This window comes from Vicugna pacos, chromosome 11, assembly GCF_048564905.1.
Source record: "Vicugna pacos chromosome 11, VicPac4, whole genome shotgun sequence".
Classification (NCBI taxonomy): Eukaryota; Metazoa; Chordata; class Mammalia; order Artiodactyla; family Camelidae; genus Vicugna; species Vicugna pacos.
The window spans coordinates 24,414,671-24,435,764 of record NC_132997.1 but is presented as its reverse complement, the minus strand read 5'-3'; the positions used below and the strand labels follow the sequence as shown (position 1 = coordinate 24,435,764).

The 21,094-nt window shown below is 40.7% G+C and overlaps 1 protein-coding gene across 3 annotated transcripts; it reads left to right on the top strand.

Moving 5' to 3' along the window:
- Positions 1–11,514: 11,514 nt before the first annotated feature.
- Positions 11,515–19,596, top strand: COA6 (cytochrome c oxidase assembly factor 6). Of its 3 annotated transcripts, none has more exons than XM_015246219.3 (3): positions 11,515–11,563; positions 12,287–12,446; positions 19,351–19,596. In XM_015246219.3, exons 2-3 carry the CDS (start codon positions 12,303–12,305, stop codon positions 19,444–19,446), a joined length of 240 nt encoding a protein of 79 aa, XP_015101705.1. In that variant the 5' UTR covers positions 11,515–11,563; positions 12,287–12,302; the 3' UTR covers positions 19,447–19,596. The 3 variants fall into 3 exon arrangements, with proteins under 3 accessions (XP_015101705.1, XP_006212417.1, XP_015101703.1); XM_006212355.4 differs by lacking the exon at positions 11,515–11,563 and adding an exon at positions 11,570–11,753; XM_015246217.3 differs by lacking the exon at positions 11,515–11,563 and adding an exon at positions 11,875–12,012.
- The last annotated feature ends 1,498 nt before the right edge of the window (positions 19,597–21,094 follow it).

The window sequence follows — 21,094 nt, the reverse complement described above, 5'->3', positions numbered from 1 at the left end:
CACAGCCATCAGACAAGAAAAAGAAATAAAAGGCATCCAACTTGGTAGGGCAGAAGTAAAACTGTCACTACTGCAGATAACATGATACTATATATAGAAAACCCTAAAGTCTCCGTCAAAAACCTATTAGAATAAATGAATTCAGTAAAGTTGAAGGATACAAGATTAATATAGGTATAGGTTTGGAAAAGACTAATTAAAAAAGATACATGCAATCCAATGTTCATAGCAACATTAGTCACAACAAACAAGATATGGAAGCAACCTAAATCTCCATCAACAGATGACTGGATAAAGAAGATAGGGTATAGATATGCAATGGAATACTACTCAGCCATAAAAAGAATGAAATCCTGCCATTTGCAACAACATGAATAGAGTGAAATAAGTCAGACAGGGAAAGACAAATGCTGTATGTTATCACTTATATATGGAATCTAAAAAATAAAACAAATAAATATAACAAAACAAAAACAGAGTCTCAGATATAGAGAGCAAACAAGTGGTTACCAGCAGGGACAGGCAAGGGGAAAGGGGCAAGACAAGAAGGAAGGGATTAAGAGGTACAAACTACTAACTACTGTGTATAAAATAAATAAGCAATGAGGATATATTGTACAGCACAGGAAAATAGAGCCATTATTTTATAACTTTGGAGTATAATCTACAAAAACGTTGAAATCGCTATCTTGTACATCTGAAACTAACATAATATTGTAAATCAATTATACGTCAAAAAAATTCTGTAGTTTAAAGCTACCTATCCGTAGTATTTTGTTAAAGCAGTCCTAAAAGACTAAGACATCCATCAACAGGACGCCTAGATATATGTAATAAAAATCTAATTCAGCCATCTTTGATATTTTCACGACTTTTAGTCATATAAAAATTATACCTTTAAACATTTTAAAATGTTGCCATTATGAAAGTACATTCTTCAAGGTAAAGGATAGAACATTTTATTTTTAGCTTGATTAATAACTCTAAAGTACTAGGCATATGGAACATGGGCTCTCCTTTGCCCCAGATTACTAGAAATAGACCTGGGCAGGCTAGAATAATTTGAAACATATTCATAATCCTTGTAAATGAAAATAAGTTAGAATCACTCATTTAAAAATGGAGATTCTCAGATAAGATTTTTAAAATGTCACTATATGCTATGTATAATAGGTAAACTAAAACAAAATGACAAGAAAACAGGTTGAAAATAAAGGACTGAAAAATGGTAATGAGGAATACTACAAAAAAGGAAGTACATGAGATAATGTTAATATCAGATAATATAATAAAATTTATGGCCAGAAGCAGTAATGAATAAATAGAGACTTAATATTGATGGAATAGATAATTCTATACAGCTAACAAGACAACTGTGAGCTATTATAAGTGTTAAAAATATTAAAAGTGAAACAGATACATAATCATAGTGACATATTTTAATATTTCTCTCTCTATAATCAATAAATAACAAAAAAGATATATGTACCTCAATGTTCATAGCAGCATTATTTACAATAGCAAAGACACGGAAGCAACCTAAGCGCTCATCAGCAAATGACTGCATAAAGATGTGGTAAATATATATATAAAATGAAATACTATATATATATATATTATATTTCATTATATATATATAATGAAATAATGTCATTTGCAGCACTTGGAGGGTATTATACTAAGTGGAATAAGCCAGAAAGAAAAAGACAAATACTGTAATGATAACACTTATATGTGGTATCCAAAAGGTACAACAAAATAACAAATATAGCAAAAAAGAAGCAGACTCACAGATACAGAGAACAAACTAGTGGTTACCAGTGGGGAGAGGGAAGCAGGAAGGGACAATACAGGGGTACCAACTAATATGTATAAAATAAGTTACAAGGATATATTGCACAACACAGGGAATATAGCCAATATCTTATAATAATTATAAGTAGAGGATAACCTTTAAAAAATAACAAAAATGTATGAGTTTTAAGTGAATAACACCATATAAGCTTAACTGTATAGATGGATGGATGGATATGAATAGATACATATAGATAGATTGATTGATTTACCCAGGAGAGACTACAAATATTATAAGTACCTACGGTTGGATCTGATGATCTTAAATCAATGGGGAAAGAACGGAATATTCAAAACTGGTATCAGGATAATTAAATGAGGTGGGAGTAGGTTTCTGTTTAATAGGAAGGTTTGGGTAGGACGTGGTGAGCAGTGACTTGGACAAGAGGTGCTTGGGAGAAAACCCCAAGGACCAGGCAGTACAGAGGCTCTCAGGTGGGACGTGCTTAGTGAGCCTGAAGCACAGTAAGACAGCCCATGGGTCCCTTTGAAGGTGCCAAGCCTTTGCACATGTGGGTCTGTCTGCTTGAAATGCCTCCTCTCCCCTTCGTACCTCCCTCTAATGTGAGTTCAAAATCCACTTCCTTAGTGAGGGACCTTCTGGGTCTCCCAAGAAGAGTGTTACTCTGTTCCCTGCGCTCACAGCACTTGGCCCATAGCTGGTATTAGTATTTATTATGTTGTGGCTTTTGCTTACCATGTCTGACAGACCCCGCCACCCATCAGACTATAAACCTATTACAGGCAAGGACTGGGTTTCAATTAGCTTTGCTTCCCAGAGCATCAGTATGGGTCTCAAGACACTGAGAAAGCATTTGCAGATCAAATGAGAGCTAGTCTGTGTTGAGCAATGCAATTCCTCTTTGCACTGTTCCCTGTCATTCATGCAAGAGGGAGGTATCTCCTAAATGTCTTCGTGTGCAGTTCTAAGGTTTTCTGTACTATGGAATAAATGGGAAAATTTCAACCCCCATCCTAAGTAGAGCTGAGGGGACCAAACAGACGTGAAATAAACAGGCAGGTTAATTACAGAAGCGTGCTGTGCTGCTTACAAACACAACAGCTGGTCTCGTGTCACAGCAGGCTTCTGGAAGGATATTGGTTGGGTAAGTCAGTCTGACTGCTGAGCAGGGTGGAGAAAGGCTTCAAGGTGAGAGGGAGCCTGAGGTGGCGAGGGGCTTGGAAGCAACTTGCGGCCAGGACTGTGTCTGGATCACTAACTGGCCCCACACTGAACAGATGTGTATTGAATGATGTGAATTAAAGGGTCAGGAAAAAGAGAAAGAGAAAGAGTTGAGAGCTGTTTTCAATCCAGGAACTGTAGACACGAGCGGTAGAGAGGCCTGCTCTCTCCTCTGCACCAGAACCCCAGTGTGCCAGCCCTAGAGAGATGCTTTTTTGTGGGCATTTCAACGTGCTTCTGGAATTAACCCCGTCCAGTTTTTAAGAGACCTGCTCTGCCCCAACGCTGAACATTTTTATCACTGCTTGCTCTGCCTAGAAGATTCTTCCTTTTCATAGGGTACAAGCTAGAAGCATATCTTTTTGTCAAGATCTGCGTTAGAGAGCCAGCTCTGCCACATATTTAATGTGTGTCTCAGACAACCTGAGCCATTTACAACTACGTTGTCTAACATGGTCGCTGCCAGCTACATGTGGCCACTGAGCACTTGAAATGTGACTAGTCCAGGTTAAGATTGTGTTTTAAGTCAAACTTCATGCTGGATTTAGGAGACTTAGTATGAAAGACAAAAAAGTAAAATATCTTATCTACATTTAAGGTGGGTTACAGGATAAAATGATAATATTTCAAATATCCTGGGTTAAAGGAAATGCATTATTATAATTAATTTCACCTGTTTCTATTTTACTTTACTAATGTGGCTACGGACATTTTAAAATTTCATATGTGGTTTGCCTTATATTTCTACTGGATAATGCAGCTCTATACAGTGGGGAAAATACAGCACCTACCTCAGTGGGTAGAAAGATTAAATGAGATCATAAGTGTAAACTGTTTAGCCTGGTGCCTAACAAAGAGCAAATACTCAGAAGAAGGAAAGTAGGCTAGTTATTAGTGTACTGTCTCACTAACACCTCCATCTCTGTTCCTGCCTTTTCACATCTTGTACACTAGGATGCATCCTACAGTTGATGGGGTCTAGCAGTCGCCAGATCCCAGTCATAACATAGCTGTCACTGCCTGTGTGTGCATGCACATCAAAAGCACCAGCATCCATACTTGCGGAGTGTCAGTGGTGTAGAGGAAAATCTAGGCGATCAGAAGGGGGCACTCAATCTCTAGGAATCAAAACGTTAAGGGGAGGGGTGGTGGAGGGTCACTCTGATGTATTTAAGCAACATTCCTAAAATAGGAGCGAAGAGTAGGCTCCTTGTACCTAATTACCAAGGTGGCTGAATGGTTCAGCACCAATGGCTTCTAGCTCTTTCGTGGATGTGAAAAGACGAGAGGAGGGAGGGGAGAAGACAGGCACTTGTTCAAACTGCCTGATGGCACAAATGAAAAGACTGGTGGAAAAACAGACCCTGGTGATAGAATTAAAAAGCGATTCTGATGGCTAGAAGTGTAATTGTAAAGAAGTTTTACAACACTTTAATCAATTTCTACTGTTACTTTCCTTCTTCTGCATGTATTAGTGTGCTACGATTTTTTAAGACTTCATGCCTAAATATGCCAGTAGGTTTTTTTTTTAATTGAAATACAGTTAAACAATGTGTCAATTTCTGGTGTGCAGCACAATGTCCCAGTCATTTTTATATATATATATATATATATATATATATATATATACACATACATATTCATTTTCATATTCTTTTCATTAAAGACTATTACAAGACATTGAATACAGTTCCTTGTGCTATACAGAAGAAATTTGTTTTTTAACTATTTTTATATATAGTGGCTAACATTTGAAAATCTCAAGGTTAAGATAAGAATTTTAAGTAATGAAAAAGCCTTGTGTTACAATTCAATTGGCAATGTTTTTCTTTCTTAGGGGTACGTAAAATAATGGTGCAAATTACAATGAATGCATCTTAGATTTGATGAAACATAGAATTATTCTCTTTAAAGGACTTCTCTCCCTTTAAGTCCAAGATCAAGTGACTTCAAAAATATAGTCATACTAATAGCCAACATTTATCTTTTTCTTTTTCCTATAAAACTTATCTAATATACCATATATAGAATTTATTTTTTTGTTTACTGCTTATTGTCTCCCTGCCAGAATGTACATTCTATAGAGCAAGAATTTTCATCTATGTTGTACTATGATGTTCCCCAAGTCTCCAAAACAGTGCTTAGCACATAGTAAGTTCTCAATAAACATTTGTTGAGTGAATGAATGAAATCTTTGGAAGTGCTGTTCCAAGTGCTTTGCTTGGTTTATTCCATTTAATCTTCGTAAGAAACCTAAATCGGTATTTCCATCATCCACATTTTCAGTTGAGGAAACCAATGTATATAAAAGTTCAGTAACTTGTCCAGGGTCACACAGCCTGACATGCCTGGCGAGGGCAGGGTAAGATTCAAGCCCAGTCTGGTTCTGAACCTACACTCTTAACCACTGCACTTTGCTGCCTCCGATGCTACCTGTGTGTCCCTTCTTGATGCCTCTGGGCTCCCACTGTACTTGGTGCATGCTTCTGTCATAGCTCTTACCACCTTTATCAGAGGACAGTGCGGCCTATATCCTCCATTAGACTGAGCTTCTCAAGGGCCAGGACTTCTTTCTTGTCTTTACATCCCCGAGGCCGATCACAGTGCCTGGCACTGTGCAGGTGCTTAAGTCTGTGAAATAAATTGGCTATGTAAGTCTAGAGCAAGAAGAATGAAAGAAGAGTCAAAGTTTCCTAACTGGCACCCGAAGGACTTGTAGCACTGATGAAAAGAAACAGCCCAGAAGGAGAAGCTGCTCTGGAGAAAGAACACTAGGAATCCTGTTTTGAACTTACTGGACTGATGGAAGGACACACAAGTGGAGATATCCACTGGGGTCTTGGAAAGAGAAAACTGGTACAAAGGTTCTTTTAGGACTAAAACAGACCTGCCATTCTTTTTGACAGAAGTGCTGACTGATGCTATGAGAGTGAATCAGCTCACCAGTGGAAGACAGAATGCAAAGAAAAGAAAAACAGAGGAAAAAAGACAACCCCTTGGAGCTATAGTTAACCTATAGTTAAGGGGAGGAAAAAGACAAGGAGTCGGCACAGAGACCTAAAAGAAATTCAGGAGGACCTCTGCAGCAACACTGAAGTCAAAGGAGTCTTTCTTCTGTTTGTGTCCTCGAGTAGGTGTCTGTGATGACTGCTTTGCAAAACAGTACAGATTATAAATAAAAATCTGTGGGCAGTGAGAGAAAAACAACACACACGCTTTCAGTGCTCCTGGGTCTGTCTGGCCCTGCCCACCACTGGTTTGGGATCTAGAGTTCAGGCTGGAGAACACCCACACGAAGTTCCCTCTCGTGGCAGCAGCCAGCACGATGTGCCTTCCATCTCTTCACACTGCCTTCTCTTCGCCTCCTCTCTCCTCCAAACATAGGCTGGAGATTACACCCGCTTTGTGTCAAAATTGCACATCTGAAATCATCTCGTGGCACCCACATTCTTTTGTTTGCCCACAGTCTTCCAGATTTTGGAAGGTGGACTTGGCCTTTGCAATTTTTATTCTGAGTTACTGCTGTTGTTATTAATTTTTTTTTTTTTTTGCCAAATCAACACCTCAAAACTTCTCTCTTCTAGTTGTTTTTGCCCTGTTGGCTAGACCAGTGTTTCTCAACTGGTGAACCACAGAGCTCCCTGAGAGTAAGCAGGGGCAGGGGCATTACTGCAATTCACTGAATCCTTCTGTAACCCTCTCCTTGTCTGTGCCTTAGCCAACCACTGAGGAACCGCTTAGCTGCCCAAGTGGCAGTTAGCACTAGACATTACTGACTTTCGACTAGAAGAGCACATAAGATCTTAAATCTATTAAAACCTTAGTAATCATCTGACAAATATTCTGACTGACCATTATTTTTTTACTGTTCTGTGAATCAAATGTACAAAAGATGACCTTTCTCAGGCCAATTACTCTATTTAAAAAGTATGACATATATCATTCATGTATGTGACATATTCATTCTTATTCACAGAAGAGTACATAAGATATACTGCACAGTTTATTTAAAGGAAAATTATAAAACCAACACTCAAGTTTCAGAAACAATATTGTCAGCCCCTCAGAAGCCTCTATGTACCCCTCCCTGATCACATCTCGTTTCTTTTAAAAGTTTCACTACTTAATGTACGTATCCTTAACAGTATAGTTGAGCTTTGCATTTTGAGTCTTATCTATGTGGAAACAAATGGTATCTATTTTTTGGTTGACTTGCTTCTTTCACTCAATTTTGAGGTCCATCATGTTATTGTAAATGCCTATAGTCTTCCATTTTCACTGGTGTATTATATTTCACCAAACAACCATATCATAATTTATCCAATCTATAGTTGATGTAAATTTGGGTTGTGTGCTGTTTTAGCTATTACAAAGAGGCACATATACAAGAGATTCTATGGAATAGAACTGCTGAGTCAAAGCAAGTGTGTCTTCAACTTTACTAGATAAAGCCACAGTTTTCTGAAGTGATTGTATCAATTTATACTATCATTAGTGTCTGAGGATTCTCCTTGCTTCATCCTTCTTGAAACTTGTTACTGTCAGACTTACTTATTGGTCTGGTGGGTGTCTAATCGGGTGGCGCTGTGGTTTTCATGGGCACTTCTGTGGTTACTAACAAGACATGCATGCTTTCTTATATTGGCTATTTGTATTTCCTCTTTGGTGCTGTGCCTATTTAAGTCTTCTGCCCATTTTTAATATTAGGTCATCTCTCTGGTTTAAAAAAACTGATTTGTAGGTGTTCTTCACATATTCTGGGTGTACTAATTCTTTGTTATATGTTTTGCAAACTTTTTCTCCCATGTTGTAGTTTTGTCTTTTCCACTCACTTTACGGTGTTGTTTGGTAAACAAAAGTCCTTAATTTTAATGTAACTGAACTTATTGATCTTTTTCTTTATGGCTAAAACAATTTATTCCCAACCCTAAAGTCATAAAATTATTCTTCCATACGCGTCCACATAATTTATCTAAAATCCCTGGAAGTAGATGTGTTTTGGAATAGACTTTCTTGGATCTTGGAAAGGTACCATGGAACATAAAACATACACTATGTAACACTCTCAGCGATAACTGGGACAGTACCTATAACCAAACACATCAATATTTCTACAGCAAAACATAGTCAACTAAGGGATATATAATGACTATCATGTCACTAAGTCACATTTTTCTCCAAATGAGTTCCAAAGAGTTTGGTGTTCTGAGGCTTGGGGATTCTGTAATTAAGTCAAAACTTATGGGAGCCTCATACAAAAAAAATGTAATTATTTCAAAGTTTGGAGGAATTTACCAGTTGAGCCATGGACCTGGAATTTCTATGAACATTCTTTACTACTGATTCAAATTATTTAATGGTTTAGGATTATTCATAGCTTCCACTCTTGGGTCAGCTAGTTGTTTTCCTTGAGGTTTGTACATTTATCTAAATTTTATTTGCATTAAATTGTTTATAAGATGTTCTGTCTTGATTTCTAAAGTAGTTTTCATTATTGATACAGGCCATTAACATCTCTCCTTTTATTACTCAATACTATCAAATATTTGTCAATTTTATTAGTCTTTTCCAAACAAAATCAACTTTTGGATTTTTAAAATCTACTGTATGCAATGGCATGCCAGTGAGCTGGCTCTGAACATGACAAAACAGAACACTATCTTGTGTGCTGATTTCCACAGTGTGAAGATTCCCAGCGGGGCAATTTCAAGCAACCAGTTTGATTTTATTGACCATGCAGTTGGGAAGAGGTGTGCAGGGCTGGCTCTCCCGAGCCAGTACAGGCAGTGTCTAGCACTCTAATGCTTTTGTTTCCCACTTCATTCATTTCTGCTCTTAGCATTATTTCCCTCCTTCTACTTTAAGTTTTCTCTCCTTTTTTTAACTTCTTGAAAGAGGATGTCTAGCTAAAGACCTTTCAGCTTCTTTTCTTTTTTTTTATTGTTTTACATTTTTTTAATTGAGTAATAGTTATTTTACAATGTTGTGTCAAATTCTAGTGTAGAGCACAATTTTTCAGTCATACATGAACATATATTCGTTGTTAAATTTTTTTTCACTATGAGCTACCACAAGATCTTGTATATATTTCCCTGTGCTATACAGTATAATCTTGCTTATCTATTCTGCATTTTAAAATCCCAGTCTGTCCCTTCCCACCTCCTGCCCCCTTGGCATCCACAAGTTTGTATTCTATGTCTATGAGTCTGTTTCTGTTTTGTATTTATGTTTTGTTTTGTTTTTGTTTTTGTTTTTTTAAAAGATTCTTCATATAAGCGATCTCATATGGTATTTTTCTTTCTCTTTCTGGCTTACTTCACTTACAATCAGCCTCTTTTCCAATACACTTACTTAAGGCTATAATTTCCCTCTAAGTTCTGCATTAATCTTATTCCACAGGTATTGCTATTGTATTTCATCGTTCAGCTCAAAATATTTCCTCATTACCATTATGACTCTTTGGCTAAGGGTTATGTGGACTTGTTTTTATAGTTCTTTATTGATTTCTAGCTTAACTGCACTGTACTCAAAAAATACATGCTGAATGATTTCAATCTTTAAAATTTGTTGAAGTTGCTTTACAGCTGAGTTTGTGGTTTATTTTGGTAATATATCATGTCTGCTTTCCAAAAAAACATACATTCTGATTTTGGTTGTGTTTTTCTGTGTATATTCATTAGGTCAAGTTTGTACATCATGTTATTCAAATTTTCTACATCCCTGTTCTTTTGTTTATCATAATCACTGGGAAAGGCTTATTAAAATCACCCAATACGGCCATGTTTTTTCTTAATAATTTTGTCAAGCTTCAAATACATATTTTATATATATATATATTTTTTGAGTTCTTTTTTTTTCTTTTACATTTTTTATTGATTCATAATCATTTTACAGTGTTGTGTCAAATTCCAGTGTTCAGCACAATTTTTCAGTCATTCATGGACATATACACACTCATTGTCACATTTTTTTCTCTGTGATTTATCATAACATTTTGTGTATATTTCCCTGTGCTAATATATATTTAAGTACATATAAACTCAAAATTTTTAATATATTTCTTTTTTCAACTCATAAGTCATCCAAGGCTCTTTCCTTTCATCCTTTTTATATATCCTTAGTCATATTTAAAAGGTACTATCTCTATATAAACTGCCCTTGATAGACACAGTGTAAAAAGAAATGATGGCTCTGGTAAAGCTAAAGCAATCCACTAATTAGAGTCCATTAACTATTACAGAACTACTTCCCATACTCAAGTATCTTAGCATGTATTTCCACCTTCTACTTTCTTTAAGTTTTCTCTCCTTGTTCTAACTTCTTGAAAGGGGATGTCTAGCTAAAGACCTTTCAGCCTCTTTTCTAATATAAGCCATAAACTCTCCTAACATGTGTTTGGTGGTACTTAGATTCACACAGCCAATCTGAAAATCTGCATGTGTTCAATTTGGAAAGAATCAAACAGCGGCACTGAGTGCTGAGCTGTAAATTGCTTATGAGTTTTTATAAGCACTTAGACCTTCAACAGGACTATGGAGCACACGGAATCTGTAAGAGAACTTGATGACTGGCTGACCTTTATCCATAAACATGTTTTGAAACAAAGATTCTGTTGGGAGATATTAACTCATATATTAAAAATAGCATCCTTTCAAAATATCTGGGGCAGCTCTTTTCGTCCTTTTGAAAACACCTTGGTCTTTAGGGAGTAAAAAAAAAAAAAAGCCACAAGATGAAAACAATAATACAAATACTAACTTTACCCACTCTCCTGAACAATTTGTATTACCTTTGGCAAATTTCAGATCCAAGTCCAAGGATCTTAGCTGTAAAAGCTAATCAGGCTCGCATTTTAACCTCACGAACTATCACATCTCAGCCGACTGGAACTTTGCCTTCACGTTCTTTTCACTAGATGTCTCCAAAAACCAACTAAAACGATCTTTTCCATCTACAGAAGAAAGCCGCAAGGGTTCAAGCAAGGAAAAGGTGATGATGTTAGGAGACGTGAGAGGATGAAACCTCAACCAGATAACTGGGAGCTTGGTGCCCAGAGTTCTCAGCTTAGTCACTCATTTGCCAAGTGTCCTGGGCCGTCACTCGCCTCCCTCTGCGGCCGTCTCTTTCTTTTCTTTTTCTGTTAATTCAAGAAGCCAGGAGTTAAGCCCTCAGGGCTCTTTAACGCTCCGTCCAGCTCTCATCTCGCAGGAGCAAACTTTCACACAAAGCCGCCTCGTCCGCCAGCGCAGGCACATTAAGCATTCCGGGCGGCGCTTAGCGAGATACACAGGAAAACTGAAATTCACGAAAGGAGCACAGTCCGTCAAAATTACGAAAAACTGCAGGTAGAGAGATACCAAGACGTTCACAGGGCCAAGCCGCTGGGAGGAGTTACCTGCCGGCTCACTCTCCACCTCCGCGTCCCCAAGCACCGCCTCCCTCTCCGGGACCGCCCCGGAAGTCACTCCCACAGGTCGGGAAACGGAACCGGAAGTCCCGCCCTTCTGGAGCCCCTAACGGCAGCCTGTAAGGGTCATTTCAAGGCCAACGAATTCGCCGCGCGAATGTTTTCTTGAGGTGGTGGCGGGGTGTCTACGCCGCTGAGCCCACGCGGGCGAGGCGACCCTGCGGCGCCAGGACTCGTCACCGCGCCTTTTTCCCCCGGTTGTTCCGCTGCGTGACCCTTTCCCCTCACCGGCTGTGGGCGGGTTGAGAGGTCGGCTTCCTGGTGGGGCCGGGCGGGGCGCGGTGGGAACGGACCCGGGGGTCGCTGACTCTCCGCGAGCCTCGGGTCCCTCTTCGGCGAAGCGGAGTAGCTCTCCTCTTCCTGCTTGGTGATTTCGCCCGCGTGCATTCATCTGTGCACATCTGTACGGCACTTTGCTTCGAACGGCAGCCTTGTAAAATGGGCGCTGCTGCCCGCGTTTGACCGGTGGGGAGGCCGGCTCGAGAGAAGTACTGAAGTGTTCTAAGTGGTAGGCTGTGTGAGAGCCGCAGTCGAACCCCGACTTTCTGAGGCCGGGCTGCCACCCCAGCAGTGGAGCAAATTACGTGCTGTGAGAGATGAGCTTCAGAAGCGAGTACCCCTATGATACCGTTAACGTAGAGCTCATGAGTTTCAGTCTCATCATTAAAATCCCGAGGCGTGACTTTACACAGAGGGGGTTGGAGGGAGCGACAGTATTTTTTCTTTGCCTCGTCTGCTCTCGAATTACAAGTTCCTTGTTAATGTCACGTTTTGGTTGACAGCTTGAGCCCGCTAGGAATGGCAGCCCCATCTATGAAAGAAAGGCAGGCTTGCTGGGGAGCCCGGGATGAGTACTGGAAGTGTTTAGATGAGAACACAGAGGACGCTTCTCAATGCAAGAAGTTAAGAAGCTCATTTGAATCAAGTTGTCCCCAGCAGTGGGTAAGTCACACTTGGACGTGTTTCTGTTTGGTGTTAAAACACAAAGAGGAGCGGGGAGGGTATAGCTCAAGTGGTAGAGCGTATGCTTAGCATACACGAGGTCCTGAGTTCAATCCCTAGGATCTCCGCTAAAAATAAATAATTAAACCTAATTACCTCCCTCCATCCCCCCAAAGAAAACACAAAAGAGCTTACCATGTGAGTGGTGGGCTATGAAATGAAGCCCTGTCTCAGACATGTCAAATCTGCACTTTCACTGGGGAGCAGAGAAAACCGTGTCTGATAATCCAGGCTTGTTTTATGTACATGTCAGGCAGAAGTTTGGAAGATGCCACCTGATACCCTAAAGATCATTGCAAAACAAAACAAACATACGAACAATAACCAAAAAATTCCAGCCCCCTAAAATTGGTGGACTTGTCCAGGATCTTCTGAAGTGATAGTACTTAATCTTGGGCAAGAGTTAGCAAATTCATTGGCCAAGAGCTACTATCTGCAGTAAAGCATTCCCAGTTGCCTACCCAAAATCATATAGTGTATAGTCATATGCCCAAAATACAAAGAAAGGAGTTTAGAAAGTAAAAGAAACAGAATGTTCATATGGTGGCTTCTGCCACCAGCTGCCCCAAATGCCTCATTCTCTGTATCGCCTGTCCTTAGAATGGAGGGGTTGGGAAAAGGAACTAATATCACTGGGCTCAGTAAGTGATCTTGTGTAAGTACTTGATGCGCCTTCATTAATACCTCTTAAGATGGGCGTTGCTGCTCTCAATTTCCAGAGGAGCACGGAGATAACTTGCTCAGTATTGGTAAATGGCAGAACTGAAAATCTAAGTCAGGCCCAGCTGGCTGATGTGAGGTGTGAACTTCGACAAGTCTGTGCTTTTTCACTATTTCATGCTACTCCAGAGTATGTCACGTAGCTTGGAGAACAGATCATTTTGGAGATGAGTGGATTAGGATCTTCACCCTCTCACACCTCAGATGTTTAGAGGAGGAGGCTGTGGCTGGAAGAAGACCGCAGAAGGGTGGGATGGGGGTGAGGATGAGCGCAGTGAGTAGGTGCTGCTTTAGAAGGGCTCTCCATCTGGAAAGTCAGCATGACGCGACAGCATGGGACTGTCATGAAGATAAGTGTCTAACTTGACGTATAAACTGAAAGCTGATAAAGGAGGGGCTTTATGATTGGACTAGAGGATGATTTAGGCAAAAAATGTTACATGTCTCTGGTTTCCCATTAGAGATGCATTGAGAGTTGGTTCCTGGTTTAAGAAGTAGGTGGAAAATGTGGGAGTTTGTGCTGACATCAAACTTGATTCCTGTAAGACCTGGAGACTCCTGCGGTCTGTGCTGTCCTCTTCTCACTCTCTGCTGTCTGGCCCTGTGGTCACCGAGGCACAGGGACGGACGTGGGGCCCTGGGGTGGGAGTGATGAAGCCCTTTGAGGTGAGTCATGGCCAGAGTGTTAGCAGATTGCACCCCACCCCTACATTTTCCCAGGAGAACCTCTTCACTATTAGGCCTGTCTTTTGACAGCCTAGCCATGGTTTTCCACTCAGGTTGTGTGTCAGAATTGTGTGGAAATTTAAAAAAAGGAGGGGGAGGGCAGTGCTGTGTCCCAGGCCTCACCTCAGATCTACTGAATTTCTGGAAGCTTCTTTTTAAAAGGGCTCTGGCTCTCAGGTGGTTCTGGCGGATAAGCACAGTTGGGAATCAGCATCTTGGCCCCTCTGGGAAGTTATGCTTCAGCCCTGGTTTTTTATCCTCTCCCCCCACCAAAACAACTGCTTTTCCTCCAGCCTTGTGGCTAGTAGACACTCCCATCTCCCTGGTTTCTGGGCAGCTTCTGTTCTTGGCATCTTAAAGGGTGTTTTTTTGTTGTTGTTTTACAGCCAGCCAGGTGCTTCTTTATTGTATGTCTCTTCCACCCAGACACAGGCCGAGTGCCCTCTCTCCAGGTCACTGCATCCTGGTCACAGCTGACATTAGTCATTTATTAGCTCTAAGCACTTCAAATGTGCCATCTATATAATTTATTCCTCACAAAGACTGTTACCCTTTTACACAGCAATGAGGGCACTTGTCAGTGCAGAGCCTGGATTGAGCCCAGTGGTCTGAGTCCAGACCCCATGCTCTTCCCCGATGCACATACTTCTTTGCCTGTCATGTCAGAAAAGGATCTGTGAATTAGGCTGCACAAGTCTCATGTTGTTCTAGAGACTTAATCATCATTCAAGTCTATTTAATAGAAAAGTGCCACGGCCTTGGGTCCCTTCACATTTCACTCCCCCAGTTTCCCCCCTCATCTCCAGCAGCCGTTGCTGTTTGAAATGCTTTCCGTGTCTTACTGCCGAGCACTTCAGAGTTCCCCACTGGGCCACCCCTTTCCCAAGCCGGTCTTCCCTACAGCCAGGGCTTGAAGTACCACTTACATGTTGATGCCCAAATCCGCATCACCAGCCTGGCCCTTTCTCCAACTTCAGAAGCACCTGTTGAGCTTTCTGCTTGGAGGTTCACAAGGACCAGCCTTCACCTCTGCAGATACAAGAAAGAATTCTTGCTCATCTTGTATTCAGCAGGCCTCTCCTCTCACACTCCCAGCCTCAGTGAAAGGTACCAGCATCAGCAGAGTTCCCGAGCCCACAGTGCCTGTGGGAATTACTGCAGGACTGTTCCCAGGAGAGAAGTAGGAGAACATAGACAGTGGACCCTGCTGTGGGGACAGGTCCCGTGTATTTCAGGAACAGCGAGGAGAGAACAGAAGTTACGGCCCTGGATGATGGGAGGCCAGGGATGGTGGCTTTTACTCTGAGTGATACGGGGAGCCACTGGAGAGCTCTGAGTTGGGGGTAAGGAGGCCAGTGAGGGTGTGAGAGGGATGGCAGTGAAAAAGTGGTGGATCAAGGGGCTGTTGGCATTAGAGTCTCAAAGGGGAAGTGGTGGGGGGCTGTTTGGAGAGTGGGATGTTCGGACCTGGGATTACAGAAGGGCTGTGTTTGTGGGTGAAGATGACATCTGGGCTTTGCTCCTGGGAGTGGGTTAAGTTGGAGGACAAGATCAGTGAAGAGGTGCAAGTTGCTGAGAGGCCAGGCTGTTGGAAGGATCAGTCACCTGTATACTGAACCACCCAAGAGTATGACATGAGTATCGTCAGAGGAAATGACAGCAACCTGCAAAGTTAGAGATGACTCCAGCAAAACAGGGGAGTGGGTGGTAGAGCAAAGTATTCCCAAATCCCTTCCCCTTCACCCCACAGTGGTGGCCACGCTCCGTTTTCCTCTGCAGACTGCTTTTAGTCTGCACCTGAGCTCCCCTCTCAACCTGCTCCCTCAGTCCTTTGCTCCCTGTCACCTGTGCTCTCTACTCCGGTTTTAACCTTGCTGAAATTTTACCCAGTGGCTATAGAATAAAAACAAAAGATATTTCCAGAGATGCGTGGGGGAAGGTGGGGAGGGGGGCAGAGGGGAAGTAATGGGAGTATCCCTTGAATGCATTCTGTGTGAGACATTTTGTTCTCATTAGCTATAATTTTCATTCAGTCTTGTGAGGTCCTATTGTGTCTCTTTTACATAATAGGAACTAAGGCTCAGAAAAACGAAGTAATTTGTTGAAGATCAGCTAACCAGTAGAGAGGGGATTTGAATGTAGGTTTCTACGATTCCAAAGTTTGTATTTACTTTTCCTTAGCTCAAGTCACAGCCAAAGAATAAAGGCAGAGATAAAACCACCAAATAGCGATTTACAATGAATACTTCAGTCGTAAAACACTAAAAAACACACTTGTTACATAGTAAATATGCCGTACAACTAATATACTGTCACAAGAACAAATGTCTCTGCCACTTTCTCTCTGTTCATCAGTCTGACTTGTGTAATGGTCCTGTGTAAAGTCTCCTCTTGGTTCATAACTTAGGAAGGAGCAGGGCTCAGGTGCGTCATTCCAGCGTCGTGCAGCGCAGTTCCGCAAGCAGAGCAACCAGCCAGCCAAGAGGTTTGATCCCGATGTCAGTTTCTGATGCTGTCTTTTTCCTGGGAACCTTTGAAATGTCTCAGAAATGGCAGTGTTTTGGCATTCGTGCTGCTGCCCTGCCTCTCATGTAATGGTTTAGAGAACACGAGCCTTCTGTGTGCACGATGCTTCTCAGTCAGTGCTGGTTGATGTGTTAGCCTTTTAGCCTTTCAGACATTAGCCTTTTAGAGGTGCCACGTGTCAAAGGTCCTCACTGTTAATTGAATCGGGTGGTAAGCACTGTGGAGACGAGCTTTTCAAGCAGAGAGAGTATGGTGTGTATGCAGAGGCACAGAAGCAGGATGAACAAAGAACAAGCACGTTTGGGAACTGGGGTAGCTCTGGGTGGCCAGCATTTCCGGACTGGTGGTAAACTCGGAGGATAGACACATGGGCAGAGACTGAGCCGTGAATGACCTTGTATGTCTCACTGAGGAGTTTGGATGCTGACCTTGAAGGCAATAGGGATGCCTTGAAAGATCTCTAAACAAGCAGTGACATGATCAAATTGGGATTTCAGAAAGATTATACTTGGCAGTGGTGTGACAGATGGATTAAGGAGGGGAGAGAAACCAGTTAAACAGCTGTTACATCAACCCAGGTGAGAAGTGAGGAGGGCCTGTCCTGTGGCGATCAAGGAAGAGAGAGATCAGAGTGTTTAGGTGGAGAGTGATGCAGTCATTGGAACGGCTGAGAGGGGAGGAGCTGTGAACTGAAATGTGAGGAGGGCTACTCGTGGAACGGTCCATTAGGTAGTTGAGATGTGACAGGAGATGCAAAGATCTGTTGATTCGCCACAGGAGTGTTAAGGACGTTGTCCATTTGTTCATCTGGGATCTGTTACATGCAACACCCAGCCCAGCCCAGGCAGCCCAAGACCACCAGGGGTATGTAGTCTTTTTTTTTTTTTTTCCACATTACATAGACCATTTTGATTTATTAAAATTCTGGTTAACAAAGTGTTAAAACATTTAGTTTACTTCTTTCTTTCCCAAACCCACTTTTTTGGGACAATTTCTCCCATACAGTTCTAAAGATCTACCAATCTGGGACCTCACTCTTTTGACCACAGTAGTGGACATGACCCACACTGTAACAAATAGACTTTGTGTCCCAGGAATTTGAATCTTGAATTTTAGATTGGCACTAGTTTAACATGATTGTCCTTAATTCTACCCACTAAATCCTCAGATCTACCTTGTTGGGTTTTTTTTTTCAGTTTTATTAGGTAGAATTGTTATAGTTTGACTGCACATATATAATACATTGCATGTAAATACATATACACAATATACTGCACATATTTTTAAAATTTACATATATGTACTTTTCATTATTTCTAAGGACATTTAGAGCTTTAGCTTTTTAAGCTTACATAGTTATCAAAGGAATAAAGCCAACCACAAAATAAGAATTAAGTCAAAAAGATACATACACCCTGCTATTAATAGCAACATTATTTATAATTGCCAAGATGCGGAAGCATCCTAAGTGCACATCAACAGATGAATGGATAAGGAAGATGCAGCATATATATATGTAATGGAGTACAACTCACAGGGGTGTGTAGTTTTGACCGTGAGATTTATTCGTGTGCCGTAAGCAGGGAGCCCACGCACCAGGGCTGCTGTGGGCATCTCACCAGCAAAGGAAAGGAGTTATCACTGGGTTTGGGGGAATGGTGGAGTTTAGATGAAACTGAAATGAAGTAGTAGAGCAAAGCAGGGCTGCATATAAGTGGGTCGTCATCAGCTCTGGACTGAGAAGTGGACCCAGGGTCCTGTTTTCTGCAAAGATAAATGCTGAATGTCATCATGCTCAGAAACCCCTTATTTGAAGCCTTGCACCTGACTTGGAAATCAAGACTGCTTCTTTGTGTCCAAGTGCCTATCAGATCCTTCAGGCCGAAGTGGGTGTTTCTTTCTTACCAAAATAACTTCAAAGAGCAAATTTCTGACAGTTTATGATTGTAGAGAACAAAGTTTCTTGGTGAATAAGAAAGCATCAGTCACTCAAAGGGGTCTGTTAGTACACTCTGTGACCTGCAGTGTGTCCTCCAGAGAAACGTTACCTTTGTACCTTTGTAGCTGGCTTTATCGGAGCCTCTTACCCAGCTTCGGACAGGACAGGTTTCTACATTCTCAGTCTCAGCTCAGGCTCCACTGAAATATGTAAGAATTAAATCCTAAGAAAAACTTTTCTGTTCTGACAGTGAAAAATGTGTGTGTCCTGCCTTTGCCTTGTCTGCAAAGCAGCTCAGATAGAGACACTGATGATTCTGTGTTGGCCTTGATTTTCTACTTCTGGGATTTACTGTTTCAGGATATGGGGCTTTAAGATACTCCGGATTCCTTATGGCAAGAGGAGGATGTAAATCAAAAATAATAAAATAGGATCTTTAATTTATTTAAGTTTCACCATCAACTTACTTATTCACAGTTCATAAATAATTTTTAACTATGTGTCTGTCTCCTTGAATTATATTTCTGGACATGATAAGCTTAATAAAAGTATCATGGCTAATGAATTACAAGATTTACTGAAGTTACAGTTGATAGGAAATGCATGTACAGTGTCTTTAAATCATGAAGCCTATGACCTGAGAGCTGTATGAACTCTGAACTTGCAGGGCAAGTCCCGCACGTCTAAGCACAGGCACGCTTCTTGAGAAGGTTCACAGGGTCCTCAAATTCTCAGCAGGGTCTGTGACCCAAAAAGGGTTAGGACTCACTGGTCTATGGTCTCTTTGGAGACTCATATCCATCAAATGCACTGATTCAAAATGGTTCTAGAATATAAATTACTTATGCCACTTACACAGTTTATATTGAATTACATTTAAGTCTGTGCTTTCGTTCAAGCTTGCTCTTATTTCAGACCTTTTTTTCTCAACAGATAAAATATTTTGATAAAAGAAGAGACTACTTAAAATTCAAAGAAAAGTTTGAAGCCGGAGAGATCCAGCCTCCAAAAACCACCGCAAAGTCCTAGGCTATTCCTGAACATTTCAGAATGATTGAAGTTCTTTTTTTCTGGACATTTGAAAATGCTGACTATGGGACAGTAGTAGCTTGAATGATGCTAAACATGAATACATGGTCCATATGTACAACTCTTAATTAAAATGATCAAGTAACAGGATTCCATTTATTCAACTTAATTCAACTGAATTCAACTTAATTCAACAATTCAACTGAAGAATTGACATCAAATGATATGAAATACGCTTAATTTAGTAAAAGAAAATATATTTTAAGAAAAAAATAAAATTAAAGCTTATTATAAAAACACCTGTATCTTTTTGTTGGAGGACGGGTAGTAGGCAAATACTATTATAGATACAGATATACACTAGAAAAAGTAGGTCTGCCATTGTCCTGGGAGTCAGCATTTTAATACAGGCACAAAAAAGTGGGGGAGAGCTTGAATTTAAAATATGCAGGTAAAATAATAAAGACCATCTAGGAAAAACCTTCAGCTAAGATTGTTAATGATAGGACAATGAATACTTTTTTTGTAAAATTAGTAACGAGGAAGGATGTCCTCACTTCTGTTGAACACTATCCTGGGTTCCTAGTACTTCAGTAAGACAAAAAAGAAAAAAAGCATACAAATTGGGAAGGAAGAAATAAAATCTTTTCTATTCATGGATGATAAGATTATCTCTGTAGAAAATCCCAAAGAATCAAGAAAAAAAACACCTAGAATTAGTAAGTGAATCTTAGAAAGGCGGCAGGAAACAGGGTCAGTATACAAAAGATCACACTTGTGCACACCAATGAACAACTGGGATTTAAAGTAAAATTTAAAACCATTTATAACAGCACTAAAAAAAATTAAAAATAGAAGGAATACTTAGATATAAATCTAACAGTACGTGCAGGACCTGTAACCTGAGAACTACACAACACTTGAAATCAGAGGTCAACTTAATCGGAGAGAGAGATTGTGTTCATGTATTAGAAGACTCAGTGTTGTTAAAACACTGTTAAATTCTTTCCAGTTTGTTCTATGGGTTCAAAACAACCCCAGTCAAAACCTCAACAAGTTTTGGTAGATATTGACAAGATGATTCTAAAATTTGTATGGAAAAGCAGAAGGTCTAAGATAGCCAAAACATTCTGAAAAGAACAAAACTGGAAGACTTGCATTATATGATTTCAAGGCTTATTAAACCAAACCTATATATGAATATTTATAGCAGCTGCATTCATGATTGCCCCAAACTGGGAGCAACCCGGACGCCCACAACAAAGGAATGGATTTAAAAAAAAAAATTGGGGCACAGTGGAACACCTGAGCAGTAAGAAGTCGAACTTGTGAGTCTTTCAGCAACATGGATGAGCCTTAGCTGTGTTCTGCTACGTGAAAGCTGCCTTACCCCAAGGCTGGGTCCTGATGCGCTTCCATTTACGTGATCCTGGAAAAGGCAAAATCAGTACAGAGAACAGATCGGTGGTTGTGAACGGGGAAAGGTGCTGACTGAAGGCGTTCCACAGAGGACCTGAGGTGTTGAACCTGTCTCCTGCGGCACATGGTGGTGGATCCAGGTATACACCGGCCAAAGCCCAGAGAACCATACACTGCAGAGAGCGACACTGTGCCCATGAAAATAAGTCAACCAGGACCCTGGAGCGAT

Excerpts from the sequence above, each read along its gene's own strand:
- COA6 (XM_015246219.3), top strand. The coding sequence starts at position 12,303 with ATGGCAGCCCCATCTATGAAAGAAAGGCAGGCTTGCTGGGGAGCCCGG. Across the intron at positions 12,447-19,350 it reads CAAGTTGTCCCCAGCAGTGG|ATAAAATATTTTGATAAAAG; the intron begins GTAAGTCACACT and ends TTTTCTCAACAG.